The sequence below is a fragment of the Lutra lutra genome, chromosome 15, assembly GCF_902655055.1.
Source record: "Lutra lutra chromosome 15, mLutLut1.2, whole genome shotgun sequence".
NCBI classification, from domain to species: domain Eukaryota; kingdom Metazoa; phylum Chordata; class Mammalia; order Carnivora; family Mustelidae; genus Lutra; species Lutra lutra.
The window spans coordinates 23955395-23976385 of NC_062292.1; the positions used below are offsets into that span (position 1 = coordinate 23955395).

The 20991-nt window shown below is 50.2% G+C and overlaps 1 protein-coding gene across 10 annotated transcripts; it reads right to left on the reverse strand.

Moving 5' to 3' along the window:
- Positions 1–1465: 1465 nt before the first annotated feature.
- TEX35 (testis expressed 35) lies at positions 1466–12474 on the reverse strand. 10 transcript variants are annotated; one of them, XM_047703652.1, is made up of 9 exons: positions 10595–10754; positions 9684–9842; positions 9184–9252; positions 8201–8257; positions 7420–7479; positions 2854–2918; positions 2434–2626; positions 2012–2055; positions 1567–1721 (listed from the first exon to the last, which is right to left on the reverse strand). In XM_047703652.1, exons 1-9 carry the CDS (start codon positions 10631–10633, stop codon positions 1658–1660), a joined length of 750 nt encoding a protein of 249 aa, XP_047559608.1. In that variant the 5' UTR covers positions 10634–10754; the 3' UTR covers positions 1567–1657. The 10 variants fall into 10 exon arrangements, 8 of the variants coding, with proteins under 8 accessions (XP_047559609.1, XP_047559606.1, XP_047559610.1 ...); XM_047703651.1 differs by having other exon boundaries at positions 1567–1724; XM_047703656.1 differs by having other exon boundaries at positions 1567–1724; positions 9792–9842; positions 10595–10753.
- Between the last annotated feature and the right edge of the window lie 8517 nt (positions 12475–20991).

A 20991-nucleotide genomic window follows, 5' to 3' on the forward strand; every position in this document is an offset into this window, starting at 1 on the left:
ATATACTGTATTACACAGCCAAGGTGAGGCGAGGTTGCTCATTAGCTGACCCTAGAGTAGGAGCAGGCTGGCTTATCCAGGTGGGGCCAGGTAATCACAAGGGGCCTCACGGGGGAAAAGAAGAGGGGGGAAAGGGATCAGCGTCACAGCGACACAGAATGCGGGAGACTTGGCCGGCCATTGCTGGCTTTGACCACGGAAGGGGCCATGAGCCAAGGGATGCAGGCACAGCCTCTAGAAGTCAAAAAAGACAAACAGATTCTCCCCTAGAGCCTCCAGAAGGGATGCAGGCCTGCCAATGCCTCGACTTTAGCCTCACGAGATCCATTTTGGACCCAGCTTGCGTTGTCGTAAGCCGTTCAGTGTGTGGTAATCTGTTAGCGTGGCAACAGGACGAGAGCAGTCTATACCCACCCTTCTTTCTCCCATTTCTAAATCATTTAGCTTTCATCGCGTGCTGTGATTATTGTCCTTATTTGTAAATGGCCCATATTTTTAATAAACATGTTTATGTCCCCTTTAAATCTATAAGGTCCTTGAGGGCAAGGCCTAGGTTTGTTCTGGGGTTTGTTTGTTACAAGTGTATCAGAATGTGAATCAGAGGCCTGTACACAGCATTAGGTGGCCCGTTGGGCACGTGGTCGGTTATTTGCTAGGCTGGCTACGAGTCCCAGCAGCAAACTTAGCAAAGACAGAAACAAGAAAGCTGGTGTGAAATAAAATATGGAACCCTATCAATTCCTCCTCCATTAGACTATCGCCCCACAGTCACATGCATGGCAGGCGAGTTTACAGAGATCCTATCTTCTCTGTATCTTCCTTTGCTCTCATTTCAAGCTGATGGCCAGGTTAAGGGATTTGGGGCAGGACGCAGAGAGGAGCCGTTGGAGGTCACTGGCTTGTGCCCACTCTCGTACAGGCCTAAGACCTTTGAAGGGATATGTCTCTTTTCAGTCAGGGGATAGGAAACCATCAGGAGGGTAGTGAGGGTGGATCCCCAGAACCCATGAAGGGAACCAAGTTCCTACAGCAATGGGGCCCTGAGTTCTGCCCCGAGGCAAAACCTCAGGGGAAGCAGTGCAGGCTAGACCCTGAGTCCGAGGGTCCCTCACTCACTCGCCAGCCTTCACACAGTGCAGGAGCTAAGAACATGAAGGGAGCAGGTGCAAAGGCTAATGGGATCTCTCCTGCAGCCACACAGAATGGCAGCTGTCATCCTTGGGGCCTCCCTGCCCTTTTGAGCCGGGAGGCCTTTGCAGAACCAGGCAGAATGGTGGGGGGTGCTGGTCAGAGAGGAAGGGAGATGACCCTGAGAATGGCCAAGACAGGCTTTCCCACTGATCTGGCAGGAAGCAGGAAGAGGACTTGGCGTCTGAACTGTGGGGATCTAGGACAACAACGAAAACAAGTGACAGTCTTGCACAGTGAAGTTCGGGGCTGACATTCAAAACAGTGATACCTGCTTTGGCTTTAAACGAAGATTTTAATCTCCAGGTGGGGGCAGGCCTGGGGCAGGGTGGTAGGTCCGAGGGCCACAAGCCCTTGCTGTGCAGTTTGAAGAGTCGGGGTAGGAAGAGCCAGAGCTGCTGGTGGGATCCGCCGCGCTCCTAGGTTGGGAGCATGTCCTCCACCACATAGGGTTGGAAGTACAGATAAATCAGAAAGCAGCTCCAGAAGCCAAGGATGAACAGGGTGGCCAGGCTTGATACGGAAGTTTTCTGCTGCTAGATGGGGGGAGAGGGGCAGGAACGGGAGGCAAGTTCAGCTCAGCGGCCAGTGAGGCACCCCCCGCCCCCTCCACGGGAACCTCTGGGCAGCAGCCTCCCGGCTGGGGACCCCAAGCCCTCCTGCCTGGTGCCATGTCCTCTACGACTGAGTGGATGAGGTGGGGGAGGGGGGCAGAGTCTGCATGACCTGGGTGGGATGTGATGCCAACGCAGCCCGAGCCCACTGCCTTTGGGATGACAGGGCACCGGGCTGAGACAAGGACTTCTTACGGGGGTCTACCTACCCCTGATTGTAGTTGTTCTTTAGGGCACACAACAAACATTTTTCCTGTAGAGGACAGAAACGGCACAAGAAAGATCATTTTTCCCTGGTCCAAGATGGCCAGCCTGCTGGGCACCCCATCGGATCTTGCTATAGGAAAGGACAGAACAATAGAGTGGTACTCAGGAGCAGGTCCAGCCAGGGTTGGGTCTTACTTGGTCATGGCTTTGGAATCCCCCTGAGCCTAGAGGGCAGGACCCCAGAGAGGGTTCCAGGCTAAGGAGGCATCTGGGGCCAACAGAGGGGTAGACCCCATCCCTTCACAGCAAGAGGTAAGGGAGTGAGAGGACCCGATAGGGGGGTGGCGGGGGGAGGGGGTGGTCAGGGAGCAGCAGGAGCCTGGGGGGTAGCACCAGAGTAAGGGGGAGGTACGGTTTCACTTACGCAGCATGGCCCGCATTGATGAAGGGAATCCAGAGGGTCCTTTTTTGGTTTCTGTAGTGCCATCATCTTCTTGTGGAGAGAAAGCGGTGTTCCGTCAGCCCCATCCATCTTCTTGAGGCAGAGCTGTGGGTCCGGGTCTGTTTTTCCTATCAGCCTGAGTTCTTGCTGTTCCTTTGGCCCTCTTCTAAGGGGACTGGGGAGTCAGGGAGGGGCAGAGTTGGGGAGACCATTTCCAACATGACAACGAGATAACCATAGTGTGGGCAGCCAGGGAAGACCTTGACCCCAAGCCACTGCGGTTCCGAAAACCAAGAAAGGACCGTGAAGAGTCTGAGAGTCCTCCGGACCCAAGGACACTTAGCAAAGTGAAGGAAGGAGATTCGTTAGGGATGAGGAGAGATGGGTGTGCGTTACACTTACAGCTTGCTGTTCTTCTGTATATTTATTAAAACATCCATCTTCTCATCCATATCCTTCTGCATTTCCTTCAAGAGAAAATCCAAAACTAGAACGGTCACGCTGAAGGGCGTGGGAAAGCCTTTTCTCTCGCCTCTGCCGGCCGCTCAGAGATGACCTCAGCATCCTCCTCCTTCAAGAATCCTCACGGGGGGCGCCTGGGTGGCTCAGTGGGTTAAGCCTCTGCCTTTGGCTCAGGTCATGATCTCAGGGTCCTGGGATGGAGCCCGGATTCAGGCTCTCTGCTCAGCAGGGAGTCTGCTTCCCTTCCTCTCTCTCTGCCTGCCTCTCTGCCTACTTGTAATCTCTCTCTCTATGTCAAATAAATAAATAAAATCTTAAAAAAAAAAAAAAAAGAATCCTCACTGGCCTTGGGGGACACATGCCCCTTCTTCCCCGCCCTCACCCACTCCATGCCGAGGCCAAAGCACAAGCAGTGTCGTCAGGGGCTCCTCCAAAGTCTCCAGAGGACTCAGAAGCCACGAAGTCTTTTTCCCTGATCCCACACTTGGATAAGACTCTTATCTGCTTTGGCTCCATGCCTATAAAATGATGGAGCCGAGAAAATAAATCCTGTGACCCAGCCCTCAAAGACACTTTTGACTCTGATTTTCTGACCCCTGCGCCCAGATCCTGTGTGTGTATGTTCGCTCCTTCTTTAACCCGATTTCTGGCAGAAATGGTCAACATAAAAGAAACAGTAGCTCAAAATGGCACATCACATCTATTATTTACTAAGAACTGAAAGAAAGTAAAATCCTCTTGACGAGTTCAGACCTGTAAAGTTTGATCTGGAAAAATTGGCCACAAAAGAAGGTCTAGAATGGCAGAGGGTATCACGGATCGTCTCTGTTCTGGAGAAACACAGGGTTGGCTTGAACATGATAAAATATAAATGAAATATAATTTGCTTCCAAAAATAATTTTAATTAAAAAAAATGAAACATTTGGCAAGAGTTTACTGATCTGCAGTGGAAAACTGGTCAAGGAACAACACACTCTGGGTGGAGAAGATTTCAAAACTACCTTCTTGTAAAGCATTTTTAAGTGCTATACATTTTGACTAAAATATCTGTACTCAAAAACACAGCAAAAATATCCTTTTAGTGGGAATGCCCCTGGGTTCAAAATATCAGAGTCAAAATGTCCCCCTTCTTAGAAGTCTCACTATTACTTCAAACTTATGTCCCAAAGTGATCTCCTGGTTTCCTCTTCTAAATCAACTGCTTGCCAGCCGTCCTTGTCATGGTCACCACTTCCTTTGACCTGTCCCGGTTGCCTCTGGGGTCATGGACACTTGCTTCCCCTTCATTCTCTATGTTGCATCAGTCACCAAGAGTATTATTTTTCCTTCGATGCATCTTGCAGATTTACTGTTTTCCTTCTGTTCCCACACCTGGTCCAGCGTCCCTCCTCAGGAAGCAGGGATGTGGCTTCCTGCGTGATCGATTGCTCCAGACAGCCCCCACCCCCAGTCTCCCGTTCCCCTGACCCACACCCCTCCAGGATACCTTGCAAACAGCTGCCCGCTCAGCCTTTCTGAAGTGCTGCTTCTAGCATGTTCTTTGATTAAGAATCTCCTGAGGCCTCTTACTGCTTACACAACCAAGTCCCAACCTGTCTGCCGGTCTTTCAGAAGCCTTCATTGTCTACTGCCTTTGAGCCCATTCTATTTCTCACAGTCTCCCCAGATGATCCCACGTGTAGGACTGATCTCCCCATGGACCGTGATATACTTCACATTCATCCTGCTTCTGTGCTGTGCCCAAGCTGTTCCTGAGCCCAAAATAACCTCCTTTGTGCCTTTCAATCCCCAGTCCTGCCCACTAACAAAACACCGTGTGTGCATTTTCATATAGAAATAATACACACCCTTTGTAGAAAATTTGGGCAATATAGGGGAATATAAAAGAACAAATTAATCTCATCATCTAACAATAATTGCTATTAACCCTTTGGGTATATTTCTTTCTAGTCTTTTTTCCAAATATTTACTTAGTTATTTTTTTTTCACTTCACTGAGATCAGCCTGTATAGATTATTTGTATCTTGCTTTATTACTTCTCATTATAAGCATTCTTTTTTTTTTTTAAATGCACTTTCTATTTTGAAATAATTTGGGATCTACGGAGAGTTGCAAAGACAGTACAAAAGAGTTCCCACATGCCTTTTCCTCAGTTTCTCCTTAATGGGAACATCTAACTCAACCACGACATCGTTCTTATTTTTTTTTTTAAGTAGGCTCGATGCCCACCATGAGGCTCAAACACATTACTCTGAGGTCGGGAGTCATGTGCGCTGCCCACTGAGCCAGCCAGGTGTGCCTAAAAGCATCCTTTCTAAACACTCTTTCCAATAGTTCCTAGTTTTCATTCCACAGATACACCCTAATTTATTTGGCTATTCCACTGTTGAAAACTGTCGTTTCCAAATTTCTGCCATTATAAATAATGCCATTTTTACATACACCCACGCTAGTATTTCGGATTATTCTCATAGGTTAAAGTGTGAGACGTGGAATTAATAAGTCAAGGGGTTTGATATTTTTTTGATACCTATTGTCTAATTTCTTTCCAATGTTTTATAGACCTACACTATGACCCGCAGTATAAGAGTACATTTCTGCCTTGTTCTGTAATTGTCATTAATTCAAAGTTCACTTATTCGGTCGTCTGGGTGGCTCAGTCGGTTCAGTGTCTGACTCTGGATTTCAGGTTCAGTCATGATCTCAGGGTCGTGGGCTGGAATCCTGCATCAGGCTTCATCTGCCTGGGAATGTCTCTCTCCCTCTCTCTCTGTGCCCTCTCCCCGCTGTTGCACACCCACACTTTTTCTCTAAAATAAATAAATAAATACTTAGAATCTTAAAAAAAGAAAGTTCACTATTTTGAATGTGACAATGGCCTAAGAATTATTTTCATTTGGCATTTAATTGATTATGCATGAGGTAAACCTTTTAAATACATTTATTGCTTTTGAGTTGTATTTTCTTTTGTGGATTGTTTGTTCATATCCTATGCCCATTTTCCTATTTGGTTCTTATTGATTTATGTGAGCTGGATATGTTACAGACAAAAAACTTTTATCGGTGTTTATCATATTTGTGGAAAATTATTTCCCCCAAATGGTTGTTTGCCTTCTAATTCCATACATGGAACTTTCCTGTTATGTTTTTTAAATTTTTTATATTGTTAAATATATCAATATTTCCTTTGTGACTTCTTCTGTTGTATCTAGACCATCTGGTTAAATATTTATACATAATTTACTCTTATTGGTTTTTATTATTTAAATTCACTTTATGGACTATTTCAGTTTTTACAATGTTAACTGAATTAAGTTTTTCTTCATATAATCAAGCAGTGTTCTTAATATGAATGCATAATCTTTTTCTTCCTTCATATAATCAAGCAATGTTAATACAAATACATAATCCTTAATATGAACACATAATCCTTAATAGGAATACATAATCCTTTTCTTCTAACATGTAAAAAAAAATCATCTTTATTATGTTTTAAATTTTATTGAGCTGTGGTTCCCAACCTTGAGCTTACAATGGAATCACCTCATGATTTTTAAACACTACTGATCTTTAAACACTACTTTAAACACTACTGATCTCATCTCAAGAGGTTCTGATTTCATCGGTATGGAGTGCAGCCTGGGTAGAAGGTCAAAGCTACAGTACAGGAGGCTGCAATATGGAGTCAAGGTTAATAACCACTGCTGAAGTGTTTAGGATCTGGTTGTTATGCAGAGAAAAGCACCAGAATCACTTTGAGATTTTTAAGCAATGGTGGTTCCCCCTGGAGATTTTTATTCAGTTCATCTGGGCCAGGGCCTGGGTATACTGATTTTTTAAGTCGTCCCAGGCATGCTGGGTGGAGAGGTTGTTAATAGAGTTATCTACACTGGTTTTGTTCATTTGGCTGGTTATCTAGACAAGATTATTGTGGCTTTGTATGAATTTTAGATCTCTGGCAGGGGTAGTATCCCCTGATAACTCTTCAAACCTTAAAGATATCTGCCTTTGCCTATTTATGCTTCTACATCAGTGGTTCTCAAATCTTCATCTGGAGAATGTAGGAAAAAAAAAAAAATCCAAGGGTCTAAGCCCCCTCCAAATTGGACCTGGGCTCTATTTTCTTTATTTATGCTCCAGGAAATTCCAGCACACATCCAGGTTTGAGAACCACTATCCTAGAGTCTAATGGTCCTCCTAGGAATGTCTGAGTTCAAAACTAAGCTTGTTGGGCTTTTGCTTAGATTTGCATTAAGCTTCTAAGCCTTCACAGCTCAACTTAAGATTCACTTCCTTTGTAAGGCTTTGTCTGGTTACCCTGGCCCACATTTTTTCCTTATTTCTCCAGACTCCTAGTTAACTCACGCTCTCAGGCAGCTTGGTGCTTGCTTTCTTTCTTTCCACAGAGTTTGGGTCTTCCTACCAGACTGTCAAGTGGCTGCACGGCAGGGTCAGGCCTCTCCTTCCATCATTTCTAGTATGGAACCAGCTCAGTAAATGCTCACCTTCATAATCTCCACGAATTCCTGGAGTTTATCAAAATCCTTGTCCATTACGCCCTTTATCTAACGAAGAAGAAAGGCAAAGCACATATTACTCAATGCGGAGTCATCTCTGGGGCGTTTTAAAAAAAGCAGGGCAGCAGCTGCTCCTCGCTCTGGAATGAGCTGGATAAAGTTCAGGGAACGGACGTGTCGTGGCCTGTCAAAGCCCTTTTCTTCCCAAGGAGTCTAGGAAGGGACGAGGGTGCATGTAGCATGAAGCCGCCCCCCTCCCCCACCCGCCTCCACCAGCCTGGACGCGGCTGGGATCTAGCTACTGCAAGGCTTCCCCGGGGAGCTCAGCCCACAGTTTCCAGGATTCCTCCTTGCTTGACCACCACCTCTCATCACAGCGTGCCATAGGTGGTTCCATCCAAGAAGCAACAGGAGAGTTTTGTTCCTTTTCGGAGCATGCTCAAGGGAGGAGGGGAGGAGAATGGGACTGGTCCCTGACGGCCCCCACATTCCAATCAGTCCCTCTCACTCTCACGAAGGTTCTAGCTCCTCAACCGTCAATGTGACACCTTAGAGAGTCCTTGGCATTCATAGCCTGGGTTTAAGCATCAAACAAAAAGAACTAGATCTCCTGAGCTGCCCAGCACCAAAACACGGGAAGAGATCAGGCTGAGGTAGGCTAGGGCTTTTTCCACGGCATTCTGGATCCCTCTCGCTATTCAGAGGTCGGCACGCATTTTCCAGGGTCCTACCCTTTCCCTCCGTGTCCTGAAAAGTCTCATCCTGTTACCTGTTTGATCTCATCCATTTTTTCCTTGAGCTCTTCCCTCACCTCCCTGAGTTCATTCTGAGGAAATAAAACAGGGAAGAGAGGAAGGAGTTAAGGCCATGTCCTGGGTGGAAGGAAGATCCTGGGGCGATGCTCATGAGGAGGGACAGAGAGACGCCTCCTGCTACGGGGAAGGAAAGGATGCTGTTAAGAACATGGGAGAGTGGGACATGGAGACACCATGTGCTTCCAAATAAGATGCCCTGAAGGGTACACCTTCACTTCCATGACCCCCCAAAATGTGCAGCCACCATCTAACCACTGGGGAGCATCAGGCCACCCAAGTGAAGGGTCAGTCTGCAAAACAAATGACCTATAATCCTCATAAATGACAATGTCCCCAAAAAACAAAGGTTCAAGGGCTGTTCCAGATGGAAGGAAGCTAAAGGAACACATCAAAACAGTTGTTTTTTTCTTCTGTTAGGAAAGACCTTAGTGGAACAATTGGTAAAAATAGACTAAGCACTGAATCAATGTTCATGTCCTTTGATATTTTGATCATTGTACTGTGGTTATGTAAGAGATTGTTCTTGTTTTAGTTTTTCAACAGTATACACTGGAATTTGAGAGAAACATGCTCTCAGATGATTCAGGAAGCCTATATTATACGTTTATGTGTGTGAATATATATATATATATATATATATATAGAGAGAGAGAGAGAGAGAGAGAGAGAGAGAGGACCATGATCAAATGTCAACGTTTGGGAAATCTGAGCAAAGGGTAGACTAGAATTCATGGCACAATTTTTCAAAAAATTTCCATAAGTCTGAAATTACTTCAAAATACAGAGTTAAAACAAAACAAAAAGCAACAGAGGAAGTGAAGTCATAGGTGCTGGGGCAGAGCCACAGACACCAGCAGTGGACCCACCCTGGCCAGAGTTGGGGGGCCCAGGTCTCCACAGCACCCCGCCAACCCCACCCCTGGGCCGGCATACCTACCCTTAGCTCATGAGTTCCTCCTGCTTTGGTAAACGGCCCTTCTTGTTTTACTCCTTTGTAGTCGTATGTCTGTTGGTGGAAAGCAGAAACACAGAATGTTGGAAATTGCAGGTGTGGGGTGGATGAGGGAGGAGAGATCTCCTGAGTCTTGGTTCCTCCTTTCCGGCCTGAGCAGGCGGAGGTGAGAGCTGGCAGCCCCTCCTACACAGGAGTTCCCACCACCTTCTCCACTCACTCCAAGCTCATCATGCTCTGCCCTCCTGGCCCCATGAACATCGAAGCCCATTCCTGCCTCAGACACTTTGCACGAGCTCCTGCCTCCGCCCACAGCACCCTTCCTCAGCCTTCCTGCTGCGCTCAGGGCCTGACCTCCCTATTTTAATTCTGTCTAGCAGGTGACACTACTGAGTTTTCCTTATTTATTCCGCATCAGATTGGTCACTAGTGCTAAGTTCTGTGAGAGCAGAGAGCTTGTCTCTCTCTCGTGTATTCCCCAGCACCTGGGACAGGTCTTGGCCACCAGGAACAGCGAATGACCCCTGACTCCAAGTCACCTCCCCACGGGTCTCAGGCCTGGCTGTCGGCACGGCCTCAAAAAAGCTTCTTACTTTGGTCGGCTCTGGCTTCAATTCCAGGCACACTGCCTTGTAGTTCTTGCTCTGTGGAGGGAGGAGGTGGGCCGTCCGCCTGTCAGGCATCAGGACTGGGGGGGATCACACCAGCCCTCTCGAGGGGCCCCGCCCAGGCCTGCCTGTCCTCCTGCACCTGAGCTCAGGCCCACAGACTGCCCCCGCACCCAAGGGCCCGATTCAAGACAGCCCGGACCTGGTCACCTTATCTTCCTTTTCTGAGCTCGAACCTGCCCAGGCAGCGGGCCGCCCTCTCCCTGCAGAAGCCTGAGCAGGGAAAGCACTTGGAGCTAACTTTATGGAAACCGAGTGGGTATCATTTCGGGAGTGTGGGCTTTGGGGAGAGACGGACGCCTGGTCTAACCTCAGCTGCTTCCTGACTGGTTGTGCCACCCGGGAGGTCATCTAGTCCCTCTGAGCCCCCATTTCCTCGCCTGCAAATTGGGGGCGCAAATCCCATCATCTAACATGGTGCTTGTGTGCCAAGGACGTGCCCTTCGCTGGGGCCTGGCAAAGCCTGGGCTGGGGGAGGGGGATTGGGGGTGACAGGACCATTATTTTGGTCTTTGTCCCAGAAGGAGTCAGCAAAGGTGTCTTTCCTTCCTGCCCCCAGGCAGGGATTAATCCCACCCCCTTCCTGGCTGAGAGGCCACTTGGAGCTCAGAGCAGAGAAAGAAAAGTGGGGGATTTATCAGAGAGCTCTGTGGACCCCCCTCCATCCCACAGCTCCGTCCCACGGGAACTCGGAGAGGCCCCCACGTCCAGCAGTGTTCCTCCCTTACCAGGCTTGTTTTCTTCAGTTCTGCCTTCTTGGCCGACATGATGGAGGAGGCCAGAGTGTTCTTTAACTTCCCAACCTCCCCACAATGGGCCCCTGTGACCAGGCCACTGTCCTATGCAGATTACAGGTCAAGGCAAGGGCAGGATGACCACCTGTTTGTGTGCGGAACAGCTGAGGTCACAATGCCCAGCTCCCCGTGCTGGTGGGCAGTGTCACCACAGCTCTGAGCTGCGGGGGCCCCTGCCACGGCAATGAAGGACAGCGCAGGTTCCAAAGCCACGAGGTTGCCCTCCTGCAAGGGGGAGAGGGGATCTCCTGCAGAGTCCCCCCTGCTGAGGACCTGGCCTCATGTGGCCTCAGCTGCAGGCACAGCTCCCCAGGAGCGAAAGCTGCTGTCTCCTCCCCCAGCAGGATTTACCCACCAGGAGGTGTCATCCCAGACAGCTGGTTCTCCCCTGAGTCTGCACAGAGTTCTGCCGCGACGTCCCCATGTGGACAGACCCTTCCTTGGCTCCAGAGCTGTCTTGGGTTCAGATGCGGCCAAGGCCCTCTGGTTCAAGGTCCACGAACTGCGCTAACCTGCGGGGAGAGAGGGGCGCCGATCTTAGCAGGATGGCTTCGGATACCCTGGTCCACCTGCACGGGGCTGGTCTTGCCCCTCTCTCCCCTGCACCACCCCAGTTTCGTCTCTGGGTTCCTCTATCATCCCGCAGGGGCCTGAAGCAAGAAACAAAGCGTGCACCGTGCTGACGATGAGAAGCATCTGGGGGGCAGGGGGAAGGAGACTGAGGCCCTCTGAGGGGGGCTGTACTTTGTGCCTGAAGAGTCAAAGGATCCTGGCCTCTCCTGGGACCTAAAATCATTCAGAATCTGGCTCGAGAGCCTGATTTCTCTTTTCTTGGTTTTCTTGGGCATTCTACCTCCTCCCCTCTTATTTCAAGGATGAGCTGCAGTCCAAAAGGCCAACGGGCAGGAAGGGCCACAGGTGGCATGGGAAGCATGTGCCCGTGCCCTCCCACTCCCCTGTCCCTCCCAGAGGCCGTGAGCGCGCCCACCTCCCCAGGGGCCGTGGCATTTCCCAGGGGCTTCACAGCCCCCCACCTGCTGACAGCCGCTGCTCTTAATCCTTCACAACCAAAGTGTCTATCACTCTGTTCAGTTGGGGAGGGGAGTGGAGAGCTGCCCAGGTGCCTTTTCCTGCTAGTCAATGGGGGTGGGGGGGGTAGAGAAACTTCCAGGTCTCCTGAGCACTGGACTCCGTCCTCCCAGATCTGCCGGCCACAGAGCAGGACGGTCTTCTCTGTACAGGTTCCCAAAGACCCTGCAGCCTTGAGCAGGGACCCACAGGGAAAACGACAAACTCCATCTCAACACTCACCAGCCCCATGGAGATGGGCACCGTCTCCTCTCGGTGTGGCCTTGACATCCTCCTGGGCCTGTAGCGAAGTTCCCTCTGCCTGGCTGAACAGTTGCCAACTGAGCCTCCTTCAGGCCAAGCATAACCCATGAGCCCACTGGCCTGTGTATTGGGAAATTGGGTCTAAAAGAAATCAGGGTCTCCCTGGAAAACTGCTTTATAAATTACACACATACATTTCTCATCATTTGAGCAGGCGATGACAACCAACCCGTGGCTCCTGTCTTGTGCCTCCTCACAGCCTGTACCAGTCATGCATCCAAATCCATCAGCAGCGTCGTCAGTGTGTTCTGGAAGGGCCGAGGAATCCACCATCTCGTGTTACTTTCTTCTGTGAGATTTTGCCACGGCATGAGACACCACCAAACAGCCCTGGGACACCGGACACTGCTCTGACAGAACGTGGTTACATGCAAGCCACAGACTCCTCTGACCAGAAGAATGCAGGCTCTGCCTTTCCCAGCCCCCGTTCCTGGCAAAAAACAGGACAAGGGCAGGGGGCACGAAGCCCACCGACGTCCCAATGGAGTTTGGTGGAAAAGGGGGGTTCACAACAGAGAGAAAACAGAAGCCGCATGTCTCTTTTCTCTAAACCGATGTCATTTCAACTTTCTTCTCTTCACAAAGGTCTTGGTTTTGCAGTTTCATGAAGACAATGTTGTATGGGAGGCTGATGGGGGGAGGGGAATTTAAAAATAGCTTTGGGGCCTCTGAGTTTGGCCTCTTGTGATTCCAGAGGTGACCCAGTGTTCCACAGCTCTTGGATGAGGACACAATATTTCATAAAGGTGCCCGGGGGGCCTGACAGCTGTGGTCTCCAGTCAACCTTGCACGGACATGGCTTAACACAGATGACCTGGATAGTTCTCCCTACAACACCCCGTGACGCATTGGGTGTCTGCGCTCTTGGCATCCTAGCCCCAGGGAAGCTCTCTCGTACATTTTTTAGAGCTTTACCATGATTGGTTACTGCACTGTCCTACTTGACTGATTTATAGACACCTCAGAAAGCTCTCCTCTGTGCCGGGGAGATCTCTTTTCTCATCGACACGTTGGTTACTATGCAATTTCTGATCATTTCTATAAATATCGTGTCAGACCTTGGTGAGAATCATAATCCTATTATATTGTTTCGGTGAAAAAATGACATCTAGTTTCTATCATGAACTTCTAGTACCTCTATTTCAGGGAAAAAATATATTCTGGGGTCACCTGGGCAGCTCAGTCAGTTAAGCATCTGCCTTCGGCTCAGGTCATGATCTCAGGGTCCTGGGATCAAGCCCTGTGTCCAGCTCCCCACTCAGTGGGGAGTCTGCCTGTCCCTCTCTCTCTCTGCCCCTCCCCTGACTCATGCCCACTTTGTGTCTCTTGTAAATAAATAAAATCCTTTATGTGTGTGTATGTATACACATATATGTAATATTCTGAACAGATTGTTGTAAATCTCCAGATAATTCGACACAGCTAATAGTAAGAAGTCAGAGCACAGTTATTAGGATTGCAGGCTTTTTTTAACCTATGCGTTCCCCCATGTGGGGACGTGTCTGTCAGGGCCTTCCAGGACCCAGGGGAACCTGTTACAGAACAGCCTGCTCTGTGAGATAAAGAGCCACCAAGAGTCAGAGGCTTTCCTGCTCCTGCTAAACATGGCTCCTGGGACCTCCTTACTTGGCCGGTGTCCCTTTACTCTCTTTGGAGGGAGTCCAGATAGAGGACGGCAATTATACCCCTGCCTATTTTGGCATCCCTTTTTAGACATTCCCCACGGCTGCTACCCTAGACCCTAAAAGCCTCCCCCTACCTCTGACAGCTCCAAATTCCATCACTGAAACCATACACCTGAGTGGCACAGTGGCCTCTCTGGGTTGGCCTTTTGGGGACTAGGGTTCGCCTGGTGTCTGTGGAGGATGGCAAAGGGCAGGGTTCTGTGGGCTGGTCCGGGGGGCAGCCTGTATGACGCTGCCTCCCACTTTTTTGGCTAGAACACAACCACAAGGCCACATCTAACTGCAAAGGAGGCCAGGGCACGTGGCTGAGCTTCTCCCGGGAACACGAGGAAAGAGGCGTAAGCAGCAGGTAGCCGGGCTCTGCCGCAGCCCATCCTTCCTGTTTCATTCTAACAAGTCTCCTTGCACCAAAACTTGAGATAGGGTTCTTTTGTTTTTTTGTGCAAAGGGAGGAAGCTGACAAGATCAAAAGGGAAGGCTACACAGGACACTGGAGCTGGGATTAGCCCTCCTACCTCTCGTCATCTGAACTGCCAACAGGCTAGTTTATCGACACAGAGATTGTAATAATGATCCCTTTCGTCCAAGGTTTCATAATCCCAGTCTACCCCTGACCCCTCCTGCAGATCTCCCTCCCTCCTGCAGGTGCTGGAATGTGGGTCTGCTCTGAAGCTTCTCTTGCTGTTCTGAGCTCTCTGAGTAGCACTGAGGCCCCAGGTGACTGCCAGCACCTTCCCTGGGGGGATGGGCCGGGCTACTGTCCCCTTGTTTGAGGGTCCATAGCCTGTTACAGATGACCCTCTGTGTCTAATTCCAGGAAGCCACCTGAATGTGACCCCCATCTGGGGACACCTACTGGTGGGACACTGACAACAACTTAGATGGGACTAAAGTTTTCCATCACTTAGAGACACTGAATGCTAGTTATTCTCCTATGGGGTCAGGCTGGAAATTGCTGTTTTCTTTTCTTTTTTTTTTTTTAAAGATTTTATTTATTTGACAGAGAGAGATCACAAGTAGACAGAGAGGCAGGCAGAGAGAGAGAGGAGGAAGCAGGCTCCCTGCTGAGCAGAGAGCCCGATGCGGGACTCGATCCCAGGACCCTGAGATCATGACCTGAGCCGAAGGCAGCGGCTTAACCCACTGAGCCACCCAGGCGCCCGAAATTGCTGTTTTCATACCTGGTTTACTTTCTGTGTTTGCCCATTTTGCCCCCAGGGTCATGAGTACCTCAGAGCTGGGTCCATGTGAAGAATGGTCCAGAAGGTGCGAATCTTCTTCCCTAGGTAGACGTTTCCGGGCTTGCACCGAGAAAAGGGAATCTCTGACCTCAAGCTGTGGATAGTGATCAAAGCAAGGAAGCTTGTAGAGCCAACAGTCGCATGGAGAGATCAATGAGCTAGAGAAGGTCAATGAGCTAGGGAGCCACTGCGGAGACAGGGAGAGAAACACTCCTGGCACAGGCGGGGCCAGCCTGGAGGGCTCTCCTGGGCGGCCAAGTTGCAAGGGAAACCTTAGTTCATTTAAAGACTAAGAACTGGGCAGTTTCCCAGAGTCTGATGCAGGGCTGTGGATTTTTTTTTTCTTTACTGGCAAAAAGGCACTGGTGGGAAGCTAACCTCTGTCCAGCTCCCAGTCTGAGTGTGAAGAAACGCCCGTGCCGAGGCATCTCATCTGCGGAGCAGGAGGAGCCCGTTCTCTGCTGTGGGCCTGAACACCCCTCCTGCAGGCTGAGTGTTTGCCCTTCCACTCAGCCTCCCCACAATCAAACCAGATAATGTGGGTTCTTTCTGCAACTAACCCTGACTGACAGAGTTGGCCATGCCTTCCTGCTAAGTGCAGGTCGTTGGGAACTCACACACGTGTGGCAGTAACTCCTGGCTGGTGACCCATGGGGACATTACCTATGGAAATGTCAAGTACTTCTATTTGATGACATCCTGTAGATCCTCGAGGTTGGTAATTTTCCTTAGTGGCCATGAGTGAAGGGGGTGTGGAAGCAAGTCCTTCATGGTTTTTTACATTGAGGACTTTCCCTTGACTTTTTTTTTTTTTTTTTTTTTTTTTGGCCAAACATCAGATAGTTTTTATAGCATCAAGACACCTTGGCTGGCCTTTTCATCCCAAGAGGCTGACAGTGTGTCAAGCTGTATGTTGGTTCTGCAGGGAGTGCTTTCTCCAGAAACCTTGTTCAGCTGCTTGGAAAAATTCTGCAGGCAGGCCCATGTCTTCCTACAGAAGAGCTGTCTGTAGCCCCAGCTCCTCTCACCACGGGGCTCTGGGGTTCTCATGGGCCACGAGACAGACGAACATTCTGGGGCTCTGAGCTCCTACTCGAAGCTGAGGGAGGGAGGCCTTAAGTGACATCGTTCCTCTGGGTGGCAAAACTCGTGTGAAAATCATGGCACAGAGGAAGACAATTTGGAAGGAATCAAACACTGAAGCAAGCCACATTCATTTCCCAAGCCCCCTAAAACACAAGTGTTCCTTTATTTTTATCTAATTACTGCTTGAAACAAAGTGGCCCCCTTCCTTCTCCCGCCTCCAGAAACCATGACCACAACATCCCATCCAGAGGACCGTGAAGCCTGGGGTGCGCCTGGGTCTGAGCCCCACACCTCACCCACACACTCTGCTCATCCAGGCTCCAGGCCAAGCTGGTTCTGAGCACGCAGTTCTGGCTCACTGCGCATGGGGCTCCACACTGAGTCCCTGGTCTTTTCAGCTCACGCTCACTGAGCACTCGCTCCATGCCCAGCACTCTGCGGGACCCTAGGGGCACACAGATAACTAAGACATGGTGCTGGCCCCTAGGAACCCATCGGTGGTAGGGCTGACAGAAGCTTCTGTAGAACTGCACTTACAACATGGTCCGTAGGCCGAGGGGCTGAGGGAGCCCAGGGGAGAGGCCCCGGCCCGTTCTTGGAGCTGGTTTTCTGCCCTTCTGGACCCCATTCCTGGCCTTGTGAGCTTCCCAGCACGCTGCTTCCTCTAGAGCCAGGTTCTTTTCTAAAACCGAGCACAGGACCCTCTATGTTACACACCACACTCCTGGTTTTCCTAACGTCAACACCTGCCTGGACCTCTGGAGATGACGGGCTCCCTCTACTCGTGGGGGGACCACCTTGCTGGGGAAGGTCATCAATTAGACATGATACCCACGGACCCGTGAGCTGGGCCCCAGCACTTGCAGGCTCCTAGCCCCTCCCCTGTCCTTGGAACATGGTTTCCACTTGCCTTTCTTGCTCTGAGAAGCCGCTCCAATGATAGAGCCTTGAGATAGTGATGTGGTGTTGAAGACACCTGCAGGTCTATGGGACTAGACCCTGTGAAGGCCTCTTTATAAACTCTTCAGATGCAGCGGACAGGTGCAGGGTCACTTTCTCCTTGCTGCTGCCCAGGACAGGCTGGCGTGTCCCCTTCATTTACTGCACCTGCCACCGGCCAGCCTCCATGGCTGCCTCCTTCTTCCTTCTCTCCCTGCCCCAAGGACAGGTGTTGTTTTCAAATTATACCCGAGAAGCTCCCAGGAGGGTCAGAAACCAACACACACCTCCCATGCCGGGCCCTAGATGGTGTTCACTGGTCTCTGGCACATCAAACGGGGCCTCCTTCCAGGCTAGAGAGGGCCTAGCCTGGCCCAGCAGGTGCATTGCATACCAAATCAGCTTTCTCTGCTCCATCTGGCCCAAGTTCACCTCTACCTGGCCTTGTCACTATATATAGCGGTTTGGACAGGACTTACATCTGCACCGCCCGAACAGTGTAGAAAAAGGTGTCCTCTGAGCTGTGTGGGTCAAGCTCGTATTTCACCATGTCAGACCGTGTGCAGGAAACACATTCTCCGGGGTGCTATGGGGTCCCGCTGCAGGAAAGAATGGGATATTCATAAACGGAGCAACCCTGAAGTTTTTATACATGTGTCTCCCTCAGCTCTCAGGACACAGAGGATTAGAGACTGGAAACCCCAAAGTCCACACGAAGGAGACTTCTCTGTGCTGGTCTGGTGTCCGTGAAGTTCTTCTTGCTGATTCTACTTGGTAACCTGACCTGATCTCCTTCCTGCTACAGACTGCCAGAAGCAATCCACAACCCCTCCCGCCACACCGCCGCCCCGGACATTCTTTGGACCTTCTATTTTCTCTTCCACCTGGTTACCTGTATTAGAGTGCTCCGGAGAGACAGAATCAATAGGAGACCTGCCTATGGTAGACCCATGCTTCTAGCTACCAAGAGATTTTGAGGAACTGGCTCACATGATCACGGAGACAGAGAAGTCACACATTCCGCTGTCTGTAGGCTGGAGGCCTGGGAGAGCCCACGGCGAAAGTTCCATTCCAAGCACAGAAGACTAACACCCCAGCTGGAAGACAGGCAGGCAGAGAGGAAGGTTTCTTTCTTCTTGCCTTTCTTGCTCCCAGAGGCTGCTCTGAGGATAGAGGCTTGAGACAATGATGTGGTGTTGAAAACACCTGCATCATATATGGGACTAGACCTCAGCCTTCAACAGGGTGGGCTGGGTCGCTCCCACGTTAGGGGCGACAATCACGTTTATTCAGTCCAGCAATTCAAATACTAATCTCTTCTGGAAACATCCTCACACAGTACCTCCCCCCCAATAATATTAAACCAAATATCTGGAGAACCCTGGCCCAATCAAGCTGACCCGTAAAATTAACCTCACATGACCTGTCTCTCCCGCCTTCCTGACCTGAAGCTTCACCCGGAGAACAGCTCATTATCTGCCTTCACTGGCCTCTGGCTTGGTCTCTGGCTGTTCTGATACCAGAGCCTGCCTTCCTCCCCTTCTCCTTGTTGGAGAGCTTTCTCCCGGCCACTAGCATGCCTGGTGATATCAAGGCAAAGTCTTCCGGGAGGGCATTGCTCTCTGTCTGCTGAGCTTTGTGGGAAGACCCATTCCATCCGAGCCACACGTCCTCTGCTCACTCACAGTGCTTTGTCCCCTGGAAACCATCAGGTAGGAGGACTTTTGCCCAAACCTTCCGATCCCCTATTCTTTCAACACGGAATGCTCCGCTTTTTCAGATCCCCCAGCAGCCCTCGGCCACGGCTGCACGGCGACGCTCAGTCTTGGTCCCCTTCTGAGCCTCTTCTCAGACCTGCTCTCAAGAGAGCAAACCCAGCTCCGAGCCCCTGCCCAGCCCCTGCGTCCCCTCGACCCCGTGGCACAGCTCGGTCAATGGCGGCAGCACCGACCCCCACCACGCGCCCCTGCGGAAGGGCGGGGCCTACAGGCAGGAGCACTGGGCGGTCCCATTGGGGAGGAGGGACTTAGGGTTCCCCTGAAGAGGTGCCCTGATTTCCCGGCACCACCGCCAGGGTTACCCTCGCAGGGTGAACTAGAGTCAAGGGTTCAGCTACAGAGACGGGGCATCGCTGTAGTAAGATAACTCGTGTCTTAACCAAGCACTTGGGGGGAGGGTGTATTTCATCCACGGAACTATCCCGAGAAGTAGGCCTTCCCGTGGTTTCACAGATGAGCAAGCTGTTTAGCTTCAGCATAAATCATTTTCTGAAGTCGCAGAGCTAGGTGGGGGAGCCCTGAGCCCAGGCCGCCGCTAACCTGCACCCCAGAGCACCTGGGCCGAGGCGCGGGACCACTGCAGCCCACCTCAGCATTTGCCCCTTGACGTTTGTAAAATTGGGGTTAGAGGGAGAGAGAGGAGACGTGAGGCCGGCCTGCCTGCAGGAGAGGAGCATGCACACGGCAGACCTGGGGACTCCGTCCCTTCTCCATGGATTCAGTGGCCCCGAGGGGAGGCCTCTATAGCAGCCTGGGGAGGTGGGGTGGGGACAGGTCTGCAGGATCACACAGACCTGGCTGCAAACCCTACGGCCTCTCCATACCAGCTATTGGACCTTGGCTAGTTTCTTACACACCCTGAACTTGTTTTCTCTCCAGAACATGGGGTAATAATAGAGTACCTACCTCGTGGCGGTTTTTTTTGTTGTTGTTGTTGTTGTTGTTGTTGTTTTTTAAGATTTATTTATTTATTTATTTGACAGAGATTACAAGTCGGCAAAGAGAGAGGAAGGGAAGCAGGCTCCCCGCTGAGCAGAGAGCCCGATGTGGGGCTCGATCCCAGGACCCTGGGATCATGACCTGGGCCGAAGGCAGAGGCCTCAACCCACTGAGCCACCCAGGTGCCCCCCTTGTGGCGTTTTTAAATTTTATCTCTTAGAATTAAAGAAGGCAAAGATGTGGAGGGTATGGCACCTGCTCCCTGTGACCTGTTCATGCTCCCCCATCCCCTCGTTCATGAGGACAACGCCTTCCATCCCTTCCACGGTGGCCAGGACCTCTCAGGGCAGGCAGCAGCACTTTAGCAGAGATATTAGTGGCTCCTCTTTTTTATTTGTAGTTGCACCCCTGTCCCCTGCAGCTCTGGACCCAGCCCAGGAATGGACTGGGGTGAGGGTGGGGGAGATTCAGCAGAAAAAGCTATTAACTGGCTGCATGGACTGTGTGCCCCCAAGACTCCTGGAACCCCTCACTGCATACTTAAAATGAAATAAAACATTGGAAGGAAATCAATAATGAATCTATGAAGTTAGGGCACCTACTAAGAGGATGAAGTAATTGTTGAAGAAAATGATGAGAAACAGAACAGCGTCAACCAAAAGGCTGACATGCCTATGCACGGCGAGATGAAACCAAAAGAATTTAGTAACCTGAGAGATAGCGTGAGCAAAATTGGAGATAATACACATAATAGGTTAAAGAAAAGAAAAAGAGTCAAATTATATAAATATTAACTTTTTTCTAATTTTTTTATTGTAGTAAAGTACACAAAATCTACTATCTCAACCATTTTTTTTAAAGATATTATTTATTTATTTGAGAGAGACAATGAGAGAGAGCATGAGTGAGGAGAAGGCAGAGAGAGAAGCAGACTCCCCGTGGAGCCGGGAGTCTGATGCGGGACTTGATCCCGGGACTCCAGGATCATGACCCGAGCCGAAGGCAGTCATCCAACCAACTGAGCCACCCAGGCGTCCCTATCTCAACCATTTTTAAATGTACTGTTCAGGGATGTTAGATATACTTAGAACTCTTTTTGTCTTATAAAACTGAAGCTCCGTATTCATTAAAAGGAGCTCTTCCTTCTCCAGCCCTTGGTAACCCCCATTCTACTTTCCATATCTATGAATTTGACTGAGTACCTCATTTAAGTGGAATCATACAATATCTGTCTTCATCTGGCTGACTTATTTCATTTTGCATAATGTGCT

Excerpts from the sequence above, each read along its gene's own strand:
- TEX35 (XM_047703650.1), bottom strand. The coding sequence starts at position 10,633 with ATGTCGGCCAAGAAGGCAGAACTGAAGAAAACAAGCCTG. Across the intron at positions 7,480-8,200 it reads AAATGGATGAGATCAAACAG|ATAAAGGGCGTAATGGACAA; the intron begins GTAACAGGATGA and ends CTTCTTCGTTAG. Across the intron at positions 1,725-2,433 it reads ATCAATGCGGGCCATGCTGC|CAGCAGAAAACTTCCGTATC; the intron begins GTAAGTGAAACC and ends CCCCCCATCTAG.